This window comes from Grus americana, chromosome 23 (assembly GCF_028858705.1).
Source record: "Grus americana isolate bGruAme1 chromosome 23, bGruAme1.mat, whole genome shotgun sequence".
Classification (NCBI taxonomy): domain Eukaryota; kingdom Metazoa; phylum Chordata; class Aves; order Gruiformes; family Gruidae; genus Grus; species Grus americana.
In genome coordinates, this window is record NC_072874.1 from 1,218,185 (window position 1) to 1,235,732 (window position 17,548).

Sequence of the window (17,548 nt, forward strand, 5' to 3'; positions counted from 1 at the left end):
GAGATCCTGGCACCGGCGCGGGCCCTCATGAGCACTGCGGTATTTGGTAGGTCTTGGGAAACATACACAATAAATAGACAATTTTATTTACTCAGGCACAGGGGAAATGGTGCTGGTAAAACCCACCCCAGGAGCCAGCCTGCGGACCCCCACTCTGAGGACACCTCTCCCTCCCGCTGCCACGCAAACCCACGGCAGGGAGATGGGGACGAGAGCTGTGTCCATGGATGCTGAAATCCCATAAATCCGAACCAAATTCTCTCCAGTGAATCCATGGTGTCTCCATGCTCCCCTGCAGCCCCTCTGAACGTGCTCCCCAAGGGGACGCAGCCCCTGGAGCGTGGCCCCGGCTGCTCACAGCTCCCTCCAGCACGTCTCGCCCCCCCAGCAGACGCTCCCCGCAGCCAAGCCACCGCAGCGGGAGCACCCTGACCTTCATCCGGCTGCCGTTTGGTTCAGCGTATTCCCCTCTGTTGCAAGGTTTAGGTTTCACCTGGTGATTGATTAAAGTCTCCAGGCTGCAGAGGGGGCAGGGTTAAGGTGACCTGGAAAGGACTTCCACCAAGGTGGGCGCTTCCTTGAGAGAAGTCGGGGAGGTGGGAGTTGGTTTATTCCTGCGGTTGCTTCGCAGCTGGATGGGGAATATCCAGGCTGATGTCCCGGGCTTGCCAGGGAGGCATGGGCAGAGCTGTGTTTGTAAGTGAAGAAGAACTGCTGATTTTTTTTTTTAAACAAAGACGTGACTTCTCTAAATTGTTTGCTGGGAGAATGCGTGCTACCACCACCCACCAGCCACCCTCTCCCATACAGTCGCTTTCTGGTCTCCTGCAGTTTTGCTGTTGCAGGTTAGACCCCGAGCAGCCCCCGGTAGTGAAGGAATCTTTGCAAGGCTGCGGGTGCAGCTGTGCGGTGTGCGGGCCAGCGATGCCGGTTGCTCCCAGCTGCACTGAGCACCCCGGGGTGGGTTAATGGGAACGCGGAGCTGGTGCTGAGCTGGTGCTGTGGGTCACCGCACATGGGGAAGTGGCAGGTCCCATTTGCACCTTGTCACCTGCCCAGACCCTGGGAACCTCCATCAATCCTGGGGCTGGGAGGTTTCCGGACGGAGCCGGGGAGTCCGAATCAACATGGTACCGACCCAGCCATCAGAACCAGTGGAGGTTTCGGGAAACTGTCCCAGGCTTTGCCGGCTTCGCCCCTCGCCTGTCTGGGGTCCCACAGAGCCGCTAACGTCCCCCGGCCCTGATGAAACTTTAAAGAGGATTTTCGAGGCCGGGTGATGGTGAGCGGGGAGGCCTGCGTGCTTGGAGCCTGCTGCCCTCTTGGGATTGCAGCTCAAGTTCCTGGCACGGACAGGAGGCCAGGATTTGCATCTACAGGATTTCCAGTAAGTTTTGCAGTCCTGGTATGCAGCTGCAGGGCTGCTGGCTGGGGAGAGGGGACCGGGGGGGAGCCGGGGCTCATTGCTCGGGCATGGGAACCGGAGCAAAGTCCCAGCCTGGCTCCCTGGATGGGGGGATGCTGGGGAGTCCTGGGCAGAGCTGGGGAGGCATCACGGAGGGGAGGATGCACCAGCCCCCTCTGTGCGAGGGAGCCTGATGTGGTGCTCGGTGGCTGGGACAGGCTGAGCTGGAGGGAGGTGACCTTAGGGGGACCCAGGGCTGCTGGCATTGCCTGGGAGCCGGGCGAGCACTGGGGACAGCCAGCAGCGCTGGCAGCGGCGCACGAAGGGCTGCAGAGCACCTGCTTCTGCTGAAGGCTTGGCCTCCGCCCAGGGCAATTAGCTCCTGGCGTCGGTGCCCGCAAACGCTCTGACAAACAAGTGACTGGGATGCCCCGGCCTCACTTCGGAGGGCTCCAACCCTCCTGCCGCCGGGCACGGGATGGGGACCCCTCCGGGCTGGGGGCCACAGGGCTGCGCTGCCCCAAAGCCAGGGCAAAGCCCCAGCCCGGGTCCCGGCGCTGCTGCGGGGCCGTGTCAGCGCTCGCCTGCCTTGACCCTGAGCTCGGAGCGACGCCAGCATTGCTGGGAGCTGGGGCACGTCCCGGAGCGGCCCCACGGGAGGAACAGGGATGCTTCCGCCTCGCCTGCCCCAACACCGCCTGCGCGGGGAGCAGGACGGGTCAGGGACCTGGCTCTTTTTCCCAGCTCTGAAGGCGAGGAAGGAAGAACGGACGAGGACTTGAAGAAAACTTTGCACCCCCGGGCTCTGGGGCGCTGGCTCAGCAGCCTCAGGATGGTTCACAACCAAATTCCTCCAGCAGCACCAGGTCCCTGTGAAGATGGAGGAGAGTCCCACAGCGGTGGCAGTGGAGAGGAACCGAGGAAACACGGTTTGCTGGCACTCGCTGCAAGTGGTAAACCCAGAGTGTGGGGCAGCTTCACCCGAGTACTTTTCCTTACGTACCCGGTGGCCCTCAGCTCCCGGTCCCCACGGCGGCAGCGTGACCTTCACCGCAGCGAGTTTTTCCATGGCAGAGGGTGGCCAGATGCAGCAGCCCCGGGGAAGGGCAGCCGTCAGCAGCCAACCCCGCAGTAAACTGAGTGGGCCAGTTCCCGAGCGTCAGCGGCTCGGTGCTTGCCCACACGGGGGTTGTGCTTAGCTCATCACCCCCGAGGAGAAACGGAAACTGAAACCGCTCCTTGGGAGGAAAAGCGCTGCTTCCTCATCAGCTTTCATCCCCCGGGTCCCTGGGGGTGCGGTTACCCCTGCCACCTTCACACATCGTCACCCACCGCGGTTGCCGCACAGCCTGGTGGCACTTGCCGAGCTGCCCGCAGAGGATCCGGTGTCCCTCCCCACGGGTGCCATGGCTCGCCCAGCCGCTCGGGGAACGCGCGTTTCCTTCTGCATCGCCCCACGCCACTCAATTTGTCATCATGCTCCCTTGGAAGATCAAACGAAGGCGCGTGTCCTTATACGGAAGATTTGGCTCTTATTAACGCCTGAGGTTTACAGTACCTGTGACAGACAAACGATGTCAGCTCTCTTCAAAATACCTTTCCTGTTCAAGTCAGCTAGGGCACTCCTCTGGGAGCGCAGACAACGTCTGATCTCCATTATTAGCTAAATATTAGCACGATCAGCTTCAGTGTTAACTGTCCGCTAAGTGCCCACACTCCTGGATGAGATCAGACTTCAGGCGACCATCGGGGTGATACCGAGCGTGTTGAAACCAGCATCCCCTTCACTTAGAGGTAGAGGCTTTCACGGAAACTACTGTCCTTTCAGGAGCAGCGTCTCACTCCCATTTTCTGTCCTTTAAGCAATTTATTCCCATTCAAATTTAAACTATTTCAAGCAAACACAACTTCTTTGGGTAAGGAGCTTTCCTTCAGAAGAGCCTCGCTCGCTACCTCTGCCAGCGGCTGATAAGGCAAGGCAGCTGCCTGCTCCACGGCTCTGTCCTCACAAGCCGATTCCCGGCCCAAGCGGGCAGGATGCTCTGCCAGCGGAGCGGCCTGGGAGGCGATCCAAATCCCCTCCCCGCGGTGGGAAGCACCAGCCCGGCCACGGCACCTCTGTTGGGGCAGGATCCGGCTGCCGGGGACCGACGGCAGCTCGGACCGGAGGACAGAGAGGATCGGGCTGCCGGGGACCCGAGCTACCGGCCGCACGCTGGCCCCGGCTCCGGGGGAAGGTACCTCCGACCCGGCCAGCCCGGCTCCCCCAGCCCCTTCCCGGGCAGCAGCCGCCCACGGGTGCCCTCTCGTGGCCGGTCCCACACAGAGAACTTTCACGCAAAGTACTTTTTCTCCCCCTCACGCCGCGACTTCATCTTTTCGGTGCACAGGAGATGCTGCTCCGGGGCCCGTCCCCGGCTCTGCCCGCACAAGGCTGCGGTACCACAGGGCTGATGCTCGGGAAGGCGCCAGGCCGCATCGCTCCGCTGCTGCTGCAGTGCGCTGTGGGCTCCCCGGCACTGCGGGATCGGGAAAAAAAGTCAAAGAAATGCGAAAATTGACATTTAGAAAGCCCAGGAGGTGCAGGTAATGCAGCAAGCTCCCCGGCCTGACTGGAACAACCTGGCCCAGATTTAGCAGTTTGCACCAGCCAAGTGCTGAAGTGGAGTTTTCCTTCCCCGGCAGCAGCTACCCCCCGCAGTTCTCACGCGGGCAAGGCGAGCGCTTCCCACCCCGCATCCCACAGCTGGGGACAGAACTCACCCGGGCTAAGCAGCCCGCACCTGGGCGCTGCGATACACGGCACGCGCGGGAGCAGCCAGCCTCTTCTCATCGCACACCCATGGCAAGCCTGCTGCTTCTGCCAGTGAAAAATAAACAAGTGCCAGCGCTGGCTCTGCCAGGGCACTGCACAAAGCCACGCAGGCTCTCCTGGACAAAGCGCCAACTACGTCAGACTGCTTGAACGCACAAAGGTTCTCGGTTACAAACTCGCACTTCTCTTTTAGCCAAGACCTAAACTTAGCCTAACACTGCCAGGATCCCTGCAGCGTGTTTAATTAAACCTGACCTCTGGAGTTGGCTCAAACCTGCCCCAAACTCCTCCCTGGTTCAGCTGGACACCAGACACGGAAGCCGCAGGGAGACAGCGCAGCTTTGGTACCTGCAGTTGAACAAATCACAGTACCACATCTGCACGGAGCGCCCTCGGTGTGGCTGGCACCCGCAGACCCCCAGCCTCCCCCCTCCTGTCACTTGAGCCCTTCTCACCACCACCCTTAAGCCCTGTTGCTTGTTTCACTACTTCAGGTGTAGTATTTTCCACGGATTCAGGATGCTCTTTGCTTGGCAGGTTGAGACTGGGCACTGGATCTCAAAGAAAGCACACACGTTATCTTACAAAGGAAATTTATTTCATTTTATGAAGCTTATATTACATGCATCGACTGAAGCTAGTACAACAGTTAACAGCAGGGCTGGGGTTTGTCCAGACTTCCATTAGTGTTTCTGGAATAAACCAAGCCAAAGTCAAGAATCTTTCGCCCTTCAAAAACACAGTCATAATACAAGGAATGTTGGGGTTTGTTTTTTTTTTTTTCCTCTTTAATTACTCCTCCCCTACTCCCTACCCTTGAGCTGCATATAGCCAATGCTCCAGCTCACCAAAAGAGGAGGCAGGAGAGGCATATCTAACACACACACACTCCCCCCATACACCCCTAATAAACCATTGAGATGGGAGGACTGAATCTAGCTCTATTCAGAGAAAAAATACAAACAGAATACCAGGAATAAAGCTCTTACAACAAACCAGATGCAGTACCCTTTAATAATTTTACTAGATAAAAACATTTTACATATTGTTCAATGAGATGCTACAACTTCCTTTTGATTAGTTCTCTTTCGGTTTTATGGATTTGAACAAGCAGCTGAATACAGTGAAATATTGATTTCTAAAAATAAAAATATTGCATACAGTGTCTGTTGGATATTCTCTCATACCCACCAGAGGAAGGTGTATAGTGCACCAGAGATTGCAGCCTACTATAGGCTTAATATCAAGTACAGATACACAGAAGCAGATGTATTCATCAGACCAGGTTGGGATGGCAAACGTCAGGCTGGTACGCGTTCGTTTCCGCGCAGAGAGATTACTTGCTGCGACGTCCCTGTTCAGTCCCCTGTCACTTGTGCGGCCTGGCCGTCTGAAGTTTGGTTGGTGGACTGGATGAACATGGGCTGGGTGATGTCCTGGCCTGCAGGCATGGTCACTTGCTGGATCTGATAAAGTTGCTGGCAGAGACAGAAGCAGGGAAAGAAAGGACTGTCAGTTCTCATCACACCCAGCACCAGCTCCCTCTAAGCTCACGCCGTGCATTAACCCTGCAAGTTTAGCAGTGGCGTTAACAGCAACTCTCAGGTCCAAGTAAAACCTGTCCCCAAAAACCAGACCACAAATTGCCACTAGACGTTTGTTACTAAATCGTAACAAAGTAATGCCGTGAATTTCTGATGCCCAAATTGAGTTCAGGCTACTTAACATCTAGCTATTGACTGTTGCATAAGATCTTTATTCCTAAACTGGTTCGGACTAAACCGGATCCCACTCAAAGGGCAAGGGACTGAGATTCATTTGGAGCAAAGGCAGCAGAACACAAAGAATCCACCCGAATTAAGAATGGCACTTACCCTGCTCCTGGTTAAGGTTTGGTAGCAGTAGCAGTGTTTTATCGGGAGGAGCCAGTTTGCTAGAACATGTGAACTTTAGAACAGTCTTTCCAGCCCCTGACTTCAAAGGGATGTTGCACCAATGAACTCCAAATTCTTACCTGTCCGTCTGTGAACTGGCTGAACTGCTGCTGTCCTTGCTGGACTTCCGTCTGCGTTATCTACAAGGACAGGAGAAGGATGATCACTGACAGCACTTCGGAGAGGGTCAGAACCCCACTAACAATATTCTGCTGCTGCTGCCTTTCAAGAGCTTTTAGACTCTTTCAAACTTCATTACCCAACCACATGGTAAGATACGGCTCATGCCGCCAGCCCGCAGTCATGCTGGTGCTAACCGCAAGTCAAGAACAAAGGACATGAAATTCAGCCGTTCCAAACCAAACACAAGCACGTCCTCTCTGACTTTCACGAGGAGAACACGGCCTCCGGGATCACAGAAAAGCAGCAGCCTTCCTATCCTCTGAAGGCAGAGAAGAATCCCTTAGTGACCAGTCTCAACAAGAACATGAGACAACCTGCCGGCAGCAACGCTGGTCTTGATGTTTCACCTCTGCAACAGCTTTCCCGAGAGGTTGTGCTGCTGCTCCTCCCTCACCCAGCCAGAAGGAGCAGAAGTAAAGAGAAGGTTGATGAACTGAAGTTTTACCTGCAATCAGCTCAGAAGCAGCATGAGCTTTATACAGCGAGACACACACACACATATATGCATGCACCTTTCATGGATAGGTAAAGGAGACTTCCGCTATGCCCCGTGCTTTATTATTCTGATGAAGGTAACAGGAAGAAAAGAAATGCAGGAACCCTAGCCCAAGAGTTGGTAAATTTGACTGGAATTTGCAGTTTCAGGAGCTAGGGAACACCACTTTAACAGTTAATGTCCGCCCTGCTGTTTTAAGTGCGTACCTGCTGTGCATTGGTTGCAAGCGTCTGGATCTGCCCCTGGACTACCTGGGTGCCTGACACAGGTTGGGCTAAGCGGATATACTGCAGCTGGCCAGCATTCAACTGAACCTGGAGACAAGCGGAGGGGGCAGGGAAAGAAAATTAAACAGATAACTGTGTAACCTGAAACACACAAACTTGCCTTCTTGTTTCCACAACAGAAGCCAGAGCAATAGATGACACCGGGAAGCTTCCGTTGATGAGAAACTATCACAGACCCTGCCAAAGCATGACTGAAGTCCACAGAACTCCTGCAGGTTCTTGAAGTAAGACCCCAAGGAAGCACAGCATTACTTCTTTCTCCAGAACGGGAGCGGTCAGTTAGTAGCTAAAGCATATTAATTGCTAAATTTCAGAGAGCTTTGAGAACACTTATTTTTCTTTTCTGTTACAAGAATCGAGTTACTACTTTGATGCATCATTTCACATAAAGAAAATTATGAGCTAGCTGCACATAATGACACTCCTATTATATCCTGCCAAAAAAATATAAAAGAATATATGGGAATTTTTCACATAAAGACAGCAGAGGTGACAAACCCCAGGAATATTGCAAGGTAACATTTGGAAGCTTTAATGCAACTTTCTGCCAATATACGTCAACCCCCACCTGGCAAAGGCAAATACTTTCTGTGTCAATACCTTGTGTGTAACATTCAAATGCAAATTTATTTCCTACAACCCTGATCTTGCAAGGTTAGATGCCTGGAGGAGTGGGATATGAAGACAATGACATCAAGGTAACCTCAGCTCTCATCTTGCATTTTCTGTGACATAAACAGCAAATACTACTAACGCACATCTGAGAAGCAATAAAAAGGTCACAGTATGATTGATACTAATGTTGAATTTTTCATTCAGTGGTATTTAACTTCAGTACATTTACAGAGTCACAGCCTTAAGGTTAATTATATTAAAAAATAAAAAAGGTTTTGAGGTTTTTTTCTTTTTAAAAAGGGGAAAGAAGGACATACAAAATACTTGAAAACTGCTCACTGACAAAGGTTCAAGTGCCTAGAATGCAGTCTTGGCATTTACGCAAACGCCGCTGACTTCACCAGCTGTGTCTAAAAGCTCCAATATTATTTCAAGAGCAAATAAACTCCACATGAGCATAAACATTTCAATAAAGAATTTGCTTCTGCACCAAGATCTGCCTGCAGATCATGTTTTCCACACTGGGGGCTTCCTACATAGATTTTAACTGCGCTACTAATGGAATGGATGAAAGCGATTTAGAAAGAGCATTCTTCCAGAAACGAGAGTAAGCTCCAAAGAACCTGCCCAGTGAGATCTAGCTAAGGTACAGATTAAATTTAACACAAAACTAATGCAGACAAACAAATGATTATCATTTAATTGACATAAACACTTCCAGGCTTTTCTCAGTTTTTAAAAAATAAAAGCCACCTTTCCACAGGCAACCCGTGGTCCTAGAGTAAACGGTAAATCACAGTAGAGAAGTGTACAGAGCATCAGGAGCATGTGGAAAACCAGCAAAGAACATTAGTAAGATTCTCTGCAATCACCAGAGGCACTACTAGTTCTGTGAGTGTTTCAAACTGTCATGTTTGTGTTGTGAAAGATTCTTTGCTGAACTCTAACAGATACCAGAGTGAAAAGGAACTATCAGAAGACAGCATTAACTAGATCAAGATAGGAAGGAAACTCAAGGGAAAAATAATACAAGCACAGCGGAAAGAGCAGAACAGACAGCAGCACTGAGGAAACCAATGACTGCAATTCTGTGAAACCAAACAAAAAACGCTTTCTGGGTTAGGGCACTGAAAAGCTCGTGTAGCAAGTGCATGGCTCCATGTTCCATTTTACTTCACTTGCTGGAAGCGAGCAAGCTGCTTCCTTCAGTACGAACTGCGATTCTTCAACACACCGTGATTAAGAAGAATCCTCTTAATTACAGTCCAAACAGCATCTCTGCTAGATACAGAAGTGCAAATTGTGACTATTTCATTCAAACACTGCTCCTAAGTTGCTCTGTTTTGCAGTCTCACACTTGTTAAGAGACCCAAGTACCCCAAAGACAGAAGATCCCACACTCCGGCACTTGGCAGTTTGTGTCTCATGTCTGCAGCACAAGAAGCATCTGAGGACCACTCACAGGAACCTGTTCTTAGATGCTCCCAGGCAAGAGGGAGGTAGAAGCATAATGCTTGGCCAAAACCAGACACTAATTAAAAAGCTTCCAGTCTCACACTCCTAAAACACAGTACCACTTGCAACAGGATCCACCTACGTGGAGAATGGTACTTTCTGCGGAAGGTTATGGCCCCCTCACAGCTACTTTATAAAGAATTCTTTCTCCTAGCAGATCTCCAAGCCCCCTTCTTTAGGGAGTTAAGCATTCACTGGAAGCACCTGGAAAACCAGTCTGAACTGGTCTTTTATAGCTGAACCAAAGGAGGATGCTGCAACATTCAGTTGTAACGGATTCACTAAGGCTGGAGGTGGAGATCTCCTTCCAAAATGCTTTGAAGAACAAGTATCTTGGAGAGACTTTCATGCAGAAAGGAAGGAAAAAAAAGAGAATGTATCATAGCTTTGGCCAGGATAGAGTTAATTTTCTTCCTAGTAGTGGTATAGTGCTGTGCTTTGGATTTAGGGCAAGAATAGTGTTGATAACACACTGATGTTTTGGTTGTTGCCAGGCAATATTTACACTAAGTCAAGGACTTTTCAGCTTCTACCCCACCAGCGAGGAGGCTGGGGGTGCACAAGGAGCTGGGAGGAGACACGGCCCGGCCAGCTGACCCCGACTGGCCAAAGGGATATTCCATAACATAGGGTGTCATGCTCAGTATAGACCTTGGGGGAAGCTGGCCAGGGGTTTAGACCGCGGCTCAGGAACTAGCTGGGCATCAGTGGCCTGCGGGTGGTGAGCAATTGTGCTGTGCATCATTTGTTTTCTATATTCTTTTATCATTATTATTATTCTCTTCCTTTTCTGTCATATTAAACTGTTTCTATCTCAACCCATGAGTTTTACCCTTTTTCTTCCTCCTGATTCTCTCCCACATCCCACTGTGGGGGAGTGAGTGAACGGCTGTGTGGTTGTTTTAGCTGCCTGCTGGGTTAAATCATGACAATGTAAAAGAAAGGTAGCGGAGAATGCAGAGAAGAAAAAAAAAAAGGTTGCTTATGGTAAAATACCGTATTTGGCAAGCAATTCACTTCCTTTCTGACCAACACCTTAAGCCAAGCAGTAGGAATGAGCTGAAGACTTAAGAGATTAAAAGAATTTGGAAGTGAATTGGAAAAAACTGGCAACAACCACAATCTAAACCTTTTTCAAGATGCTATGTCAAAGCGCAAACATTTGCCAGATGTACAGAGGGAAGCTTAGCAAATCTTAAAAAGCCAAACCTGTGTGAAAGATCAGTTCTGCCACGGCTGTGGGTACACTTCTTGATAACAGAAATCAAAGACAAAGTGAAACGCTTGTCTTGGTCATTTGGTCTGACCTTTGGGTTGCTGGTTAAGTACACAGAACTGGATGGATTTTTTTTTTTTTTTCTTAAAGAGGTGTGAAATTTTCCAGATGGGAACCAAAAGACTCAGCCTTGTTGTGACTATGAGCTACAGAGAGGGGGGAGAAAAAGTGACTACTTTTTGACCCACGTGTTTACCTAGGCCACATTGCCAGAATGTTACTGCTGATGTTGGTTACTCAAAATCCCATTCTTCAGGCGACAGCAGGTCTATACTGATGTGAAAGTGAGGAGCTATGTTCTGGTTCTGCAAAGCCATTCTTCCAACTAGCTCCAAGTATTTTGTAGAAATATTTCTTATAACATAAAAGTTTATTAATAACTCACAGATGGCACCTTTCCCACTCAGTCTGCCAGGTCACGACTTCACATTGCAGAGGCAGAACCGAGTAAAAGCAAAAGAAGTTAATTATGCTTTATTGAAACCATGCTGTAGTAAAGAACTAAGGTTTATGCAGGAAATATTTTATTTATTGCTTCCTAATCATAAGTATTTCACTCAGGGGAAAGTGTTGGGGGTGGGCAGTGAGTCTACGCTAGATAGGTTAGATTTATTTCCCTCTTCGTGTCACACCCCGTTAGTTTTCCTCTCTAGTGCAGGAAACACACCACTCGATCCAAACTTCCTCTTACTGTTAAAAAAGCATACATCTACCGTCACACCAGCAGACGGTTTGCTCACAGGACCGTTACACATTTTTACTGGTAAAGTCTTACCGGTATTTGCTGGATTTCTCCTGTATTGGTGATGATCTGCTGCATGACTTGCATAGTCTGCCCAGTTCCACTCTGAGCCTGCTGGGTCTGTCCTTGCGGCTGGGCCTGCACTATCTGTACCTGCTGGCCTTCTCCCACCTGCATCGTCACGGGGGTGGTCTGCATTCAAAACAGGGATAAGGACCAAGCAAGAACTGAACCCAAGTGAAACAGGCGCAAGGTACAAAGACTCTACTAGACAGATGACTTCCTAGACCCACTGGTACTTGTTGATGCTTAAGTCACCACGGAGGGAACCCGTTATGACCCTTGTTATTACGGTATCTTAGCACCTGGTCATGACCAGAAAACACATTTCTACATCGTTATTGACCGTTCTGAGCAGTAAGAACGGGACACTGCAATACGGGCGAGTCGAGGGTTTTGGTGGCTCCACTGGGGTGCAGAGCCTCTGACTACTGCTCATGGCTCACCTGCCCTTGCTGAGGCTGGGCGATGATGATCTGGCCTGGCTGGATAGTGGTGGTGGACGTGGTGGTCTGTTGTCCTTGCTGCTGCCCCTGAACCTGCACTGCAGCAGGCTGCTGAGCCAGTGTGAAATAATACTGTACAGGCTCAGCTGGGGTCACAGCCTGACGCACCTCTTCCTGCAGCACAGGAGAAAGACAGGTAAATGGGGAGGGAACAGATCAACAGCCGAACACCCCAACCACAGCTGAAACATCCCCCCCCCCCGTAAGCACGCTCCATGGGAAAGTATCTTTAATACCTTGTTTGTAACAGTTTAACTAAACAAATCTGAAATGATAAATCAGAATAGGCTTCCTCATTTATTCAGCTATATGGAAATCAAACACATTTCCAATACCCTACATGTAATAATGTAGCCACCAATTTCATTATGAGAAGCAAATGAGTAAAATTACCATAGTTGAAAACCACGCAACTCCTCATCAGTAAATTCCATCATTACTTGTTATCTTAACACAGAACGAATTGCAAATGCACCAGGAAGACTTACAAAGCCTCATCTGTCAACAAACCCCTCTTCTTAGCCTACATGCCCAACAAAAATCTCAATCTAGCTCCGATGTTAAACCCCTGGGAATAAAAGTCACGAACGATGTACACTTTCAGGCTTTTATTTATTTATTTAAATCCAGCTTTTCCAGAATTATAACAACTTCATTTTGTACTGTGGCTTAACAGCCTGATTCTGCTGGTGGCAGGAATATCTCAACAATGTGAAGAAACCAAAGGCTCTGCTCTAGCTCACTGCCAGAAGCACAGGCTGTAATACCGCTGTTTTATCTAACCATGTCTTTAGGAGAGAAAAGCCCCTTATGATTAATGACATTTTAGGCAAAGAAGTAGATTTTCAGAGATTATGTTAAGTGGCAAGCCGTTAACACTCAAGAATCAAAATTCTTAAGCTCCCCAGAGGAGCAGTTGGATCTTGCACCTTACGGAAGATGCAGCTCACCAGATGTTCACTCCATGGCAGAAGGCGTAAACAATCCTCTCCCAGCCACCTCGAGTTCACAGCTGAGAGTGTAGGATGTTTACACGTGCTACAACATGGTAGATTCCCACTTACACAAGTCTGCTTGACTCCCTTGCATTAAGTGAGGCTTGCTCATGGATTCCCTTCAGTATATCCAACTGGGCAGGAAAAGAAAAATTCACATTAAACAAGATCAACATAGGTTGTCTAGATGGGCATCAGGCACGAGTAAAAGAGCCCGTTCGCTTAGACGCTAGTCTCTGAGGGTCAACGACTAAAGAAAAGACTTACTATTGGGATGTTTCTCAGTACCCTACCAGAAAATAACCCTCCAAAGATGAAGCTGTTCACAGTCGGCTGTAATCAAGAAGCGACTTCTAAGCCCGGCTCTCAGAGCAAACATTAGCACTATCCCACGGTACTGCAAACCACTGCAATCACATACTTACGATACTTCCTACGCATGGCAGTTTACTAATTATTCCTACTTGCTTCATCAAATCCTCTGGGGGATGGATTAATAACAAACTTAAAATATATATTCGACGGGACATGTCTTCAGTTAACCATAAAACCACACACATAGAAGAGCTGCGGCTGTTTCTGTAAAGCCCAGTCTTTTGATAGGTTATTTCTAGAGCACTCCAATCCTCAATTCCTACCTGAATCCTGAAACAATTAAAGCAACTGAGTACTTCTGCCAGTATCTATTCCAGGTTAAGTTGCATTTGCTACAGGCGAAGATGGCTTTTAATCCAAATCCGCTTGAACTAGGTTATATCACATCGTTTGCCATCTTTTATTTTCAAGCCATAGCTTTAGTTACCAGAGTAACATAACAGTCGTGATTTCATTCCCTGCTCTTCCACGTAACCAACACTAACTTGTCAAACAGTCTTTTCCGTGGTAGAGATAAAATACGGATTTGTACCCCCAGCCAAAAAGTGCAGGCTGTCAGCCTATAGGCAGCCGCTTTTCACCACTTTGAATCAAAGGAGTGTTTTCCACTGCAAAGTCCTAACCTACGTTCTTATCGGGCAGCTATTTCTCCATTAAAGTTCTCTTGCCATAAGAAGTATTTCTAGCGATTCAGCAGTGTTCACAGACAGTGGCTGTGTCGTCGAGAGACAGGTCTCTAAAGCCTGTTTCAAACCAAAAACCGACCGGGTTTCACTGCTGGTGCTGTGCAATCCAAAAGACACAGCTCTGGTGTGATGTATCATCAAGACACATTAACCTAGCAACCTATATGCATCTAACACACTACTAAAATACTTCAGGCATTCATTTGATTATAGAACTTGAATGTTCTGTAATCAGAACATTCTGATGTGAATCAAAAGGCTCCAGCAAGGAAGATATGGGTGATGTTCTCCCTCCCAAACATGGAGTACTTCTAAAAATAGCACTATAAGTAGAGTAACCGAGGCACCTAAAAGAAAAAGGAATTGAATTTGCAATGCCAGAATTAACCTGTGTTACTTCAGGCCGCAGCCAACTTTGTTCAGCTTATCAAGCTGAACAAACTGAAATGTGGGCTTTCTTTCCCCCAGTTAAGCAAAGCATGGAGAGCGGCTCTGCAGGCTGCTGCTTTGTCTTTTTATTTAATACTGAACTAATCATCTTTGGATAAATCATCTCTGCTGCAGGGATAAAGCACGGAACTCAGTGAAGGAATGGAAGGAGCTGTGCCACGCTCATCATGTGTATAGAATACAGAGTTTCCAGCACGCCTGTAACGAAGCCTTGGGATGCTGCTAACGTTAATTAAGCTGACTATAGCAGCAGTAGGATGGACTCCCCTGCATACATTGCGACACGTAAAGGTATCCTCCTCATTTACTAGAAAGTTACGCTGCTTCTGGAAATCAGGATAAGAGGTTAAACTCAACTCAGGACATCATCAGAAAGGATGAAGTGTGTATTTCCTCCCTTTGGCCGTCACTTCAGTAGCACCATGAGGACTTTAAAGAAAAAGTAAAATATCAACCTCCAAAATCCAGGTCCACAATGGAACCGCAGGTCTCTATGCTCAAAGCGGGTATCTTTTTGCATATTACCCAGATTTGTATTGGGATAAAAAAAAAAAAAAAACATGTCAAAGAAAAACTTCCAAGTAAAACACTTGCCAGAAAGATGTTTTAAAGCATGCCAGCCTCTCCAGTAGCACTCACTAGAGAAGTTATTTTAAGGACCACCTTGGATTTTTTCAAAGGCTAACACATTGCAAACCTTCAAAAGTATCCAAAAAACAGCTGAAGGAATTGCTCTAAATTGTTATAAACTACTGAAATGTACTGTTCAGAGAAGAACTTGCTCCAGCTGAGTCCTGGGCAACGATTCCAGGAGATGCTGAACATGTAACAGCTCTGTCCAAATGGAGCTGTAACAAAGAGAGATGCGCAACTACCGAACCGGTGAACTTTTAGCAGCAAAACACCAAGCTTTTAGGTGAAGGAGATCAATTAGTTTACCAGGAGCTGGATCTGTTTCTTTGTGCATTTGAAGCAGCAAGACTGAGCTTCAACCCCACCTCATTGCATTTTGAGCACCGTCTCAAACGCGGAGGGAAAACAAGTGCTTTGTAAAACACAAGCCTGTGGAGTTTCAAAGATCTCAGATGCTCAGATGACCGCAGCAGCCTGCTGCTGTAAACATCCGACTGAAAGCTCCTTCGAACACCTTACAGCTTCCAGTCAAGGATGTTTACAGTAGCAATGACTGCCCCAAAGGATGCAGGAGGTGGTACTTCTAAGCAAAGCAGCTTATTTATCCCTCTACAAGTCAAGGGATGCAGACTCAGCACACTTTTTAAAATTAAATTTTTAACTTTGGCAACATTTGGTATCAGAGCTATTTAGTAGTTTTTGTCACTTAAGTCGGACTTCTGTAAATCTCCATCCAAGCTCTATTTCCATAAAAAAAATTTAAGAACCCGAAAGCTACTGTAAATAAACACGTAAGAGAGAGAGGCCCAAACCTCATGTTTAAACCTGATTCTGTATTGCTTTATCAACACTCTTTTAATTAGAACCTGAGATTATACCAAGGAAAGGAAAGACATGAAAGCAATAATTTTTGTCTCACCTGCCGCTTTGGAGGCTTCAGTTCATCTCTTGGAACGATATCGATAAGAAAGTCAAATTGATCAAACTTTGTAATTGCCATGGCAATGTCATTCCTCTATAACATCAAAAAGAGAAAAACATTCTTCAGCTTTAGAAGTCTGGTTTTGTCACTGGATGAATCAAGTTAGAGCTTTTTTAAAAGAGTCAAGTGAGAGCGTCTTCTACAGATCCTGAGCGGTCAAGTCAGATGGCAAGAACTGTTTCAGTACCAACACCACTGTCTCGTGCTGAGTGAGGCCTCCAAGATGTGCAATGAAAAGCTGCTTAAACTTGGGCTTTTACAGTCATCTACTCACCAACCAGCCCTAACCAGGCTCTCCACAATACTGCAATTCACGACAGAGGGCTCACGACAACCACCATAAGCCTTTTAGCACATTAAAAAAAAAAAAAAGGGAATTCTTCTAAAAAAAAAAAAAAATTAAATCCCAAAGATATCTGAAGAGAAGCTTTGCCAAAAGACCAAGGTGACTGCTCCATGTATTAGTAGCAACACGTGCAGAATCTATGAGTTGGGGATGGGATAAAAAAAAAAAAACACCAAACACAAAAACCCCCAAAAAAGTATTACAAGATCTTATTCGGGGCAGGGGAATCCCAAGAGATGTTGGGAGAACAAGCTTCGACATGTGGAAGGGCAAAATGGTTAAAAAGAAAGCAGAAAAATTAAAACATATACTCAGCGAACTGGCCAAACATGTATCAGAAAAACTGGCAAGGTAAGTATCTTCTCAAAACAGCTTATAACTTTACTTTTATACCTTGCCTGAAAAAGAAATCCAAAGAATAGCACTAGGTCAAAGCATTAAAGACCTGAATAAAGAATTACCCAGCAATAAGTCATCACGTAAATGTATTTGCTTAAGATCTGAAGCAACCCCCAAGATAAAAAAGGTGAGAGTTTCTTAAAAAAAAAAAAAAAAAAGTATTTGCACATCATCTTAAAAAGTAGGGCTAATTCAACAAGCTATTAAAAGTCTCATTCTCACTAGCTGAAGATAAATTTGTAAAGCTTATATATGAACGAGATTTGAGACGAGGATGCCTACGCTACCTAATGAGTAGGTAAAATTTAAAAGACTATCAATCGTCTCATTTCAGGCTAGCTGACATTTCTAAACCTTATACTGTCTTGGCATTTAATTACTAAACAATGATCATGTAGAAAGCACAAGAGAGACATTTCTTTTGTTCTGCAGGCAGCATATATTATAGAAGTATCTTCACCAAGAAGAAAACTTCTACTGAACAGATGTATCTCATATTTCATTCTCCATGCTGAGGATTGGGTGCAATCCAATTTCCTCAGGACTAGACTTCCATAACTCAGACCTCTCCACTCAAAATTTTCTTCCCAAATACTTGGTAAGCAGAGACTGCATTTCTCCAGCTGCACAGTCCATGCAGAGAGCAGCTGTTCCAGGAGGGCAGCTGCTGTGGAAGGCAAGGCAGTCAGAAATAAAACCTGAGTCAATTCAAGGCCTTATGCATTGGGATCAGGATTTAAGTACGATTCTGAAACAAACAGATCCATCCAAGCTTGAAAACTGTTAACAGGACATGCCCGAGTCACCACTTGTACTTACGAAGCATCTTGTTCATGGAATGTATATCA

The 17,548-nt window shown here is 47.5% G+C and overlaps 1 protein-coding gene across 4 annotated transcripts in view; it reads right to left on the reverse strand.

Moving 5' to 3' along the window:
- Positions 1 to 4,799: 4,799 nt before the first annotated feature.
- NFYC (nuclear transcription factor Y subunit gamma) overlaps positions 4,800 to 17,548 on the reverse strand; it is a 37,269-nt gene continuing 24,520 nt past the window's right edge. For 3 of the 4 annotated variants that reach the window (XM_054802292.1, XM_054802293.1, XM_054802294.1), the window contains exons 5-10: positions 15,893 to 15,988; positions 11,775 to 11,948; positions 11,302 to 11,460; positions 7,040 to 7,147; positions 6,235 to 6,294; positions 4,800 to 5,698 (exon numbers count right to left, since the gene is read on the reverse strand). In XM_054802292.1, the coding sequence (XP_054658267.1) occupies positions 5,579 to 5,698; positions 6,235 to 6,294; positions 7,040 to 7,147; positions 11,302 to 11,460; positions 11,775 to 11,948; positions 15,893 to 15,988 (717 nt within the window). In that variant the 3' untranslated portion in view covers positions 4,800 to 5,578. The remainder of the gene's footprint in view (positions 5,699 to 6,234; positions 6,295 to 7,039; positions 7,148 to 11,301; positions 11,461 to 11,774; positions 11,949 to 15,892; positions 15,989 to 17,548) is intronic. The other variant, XM_054802295.1, reaches the window with a different exon arrangement.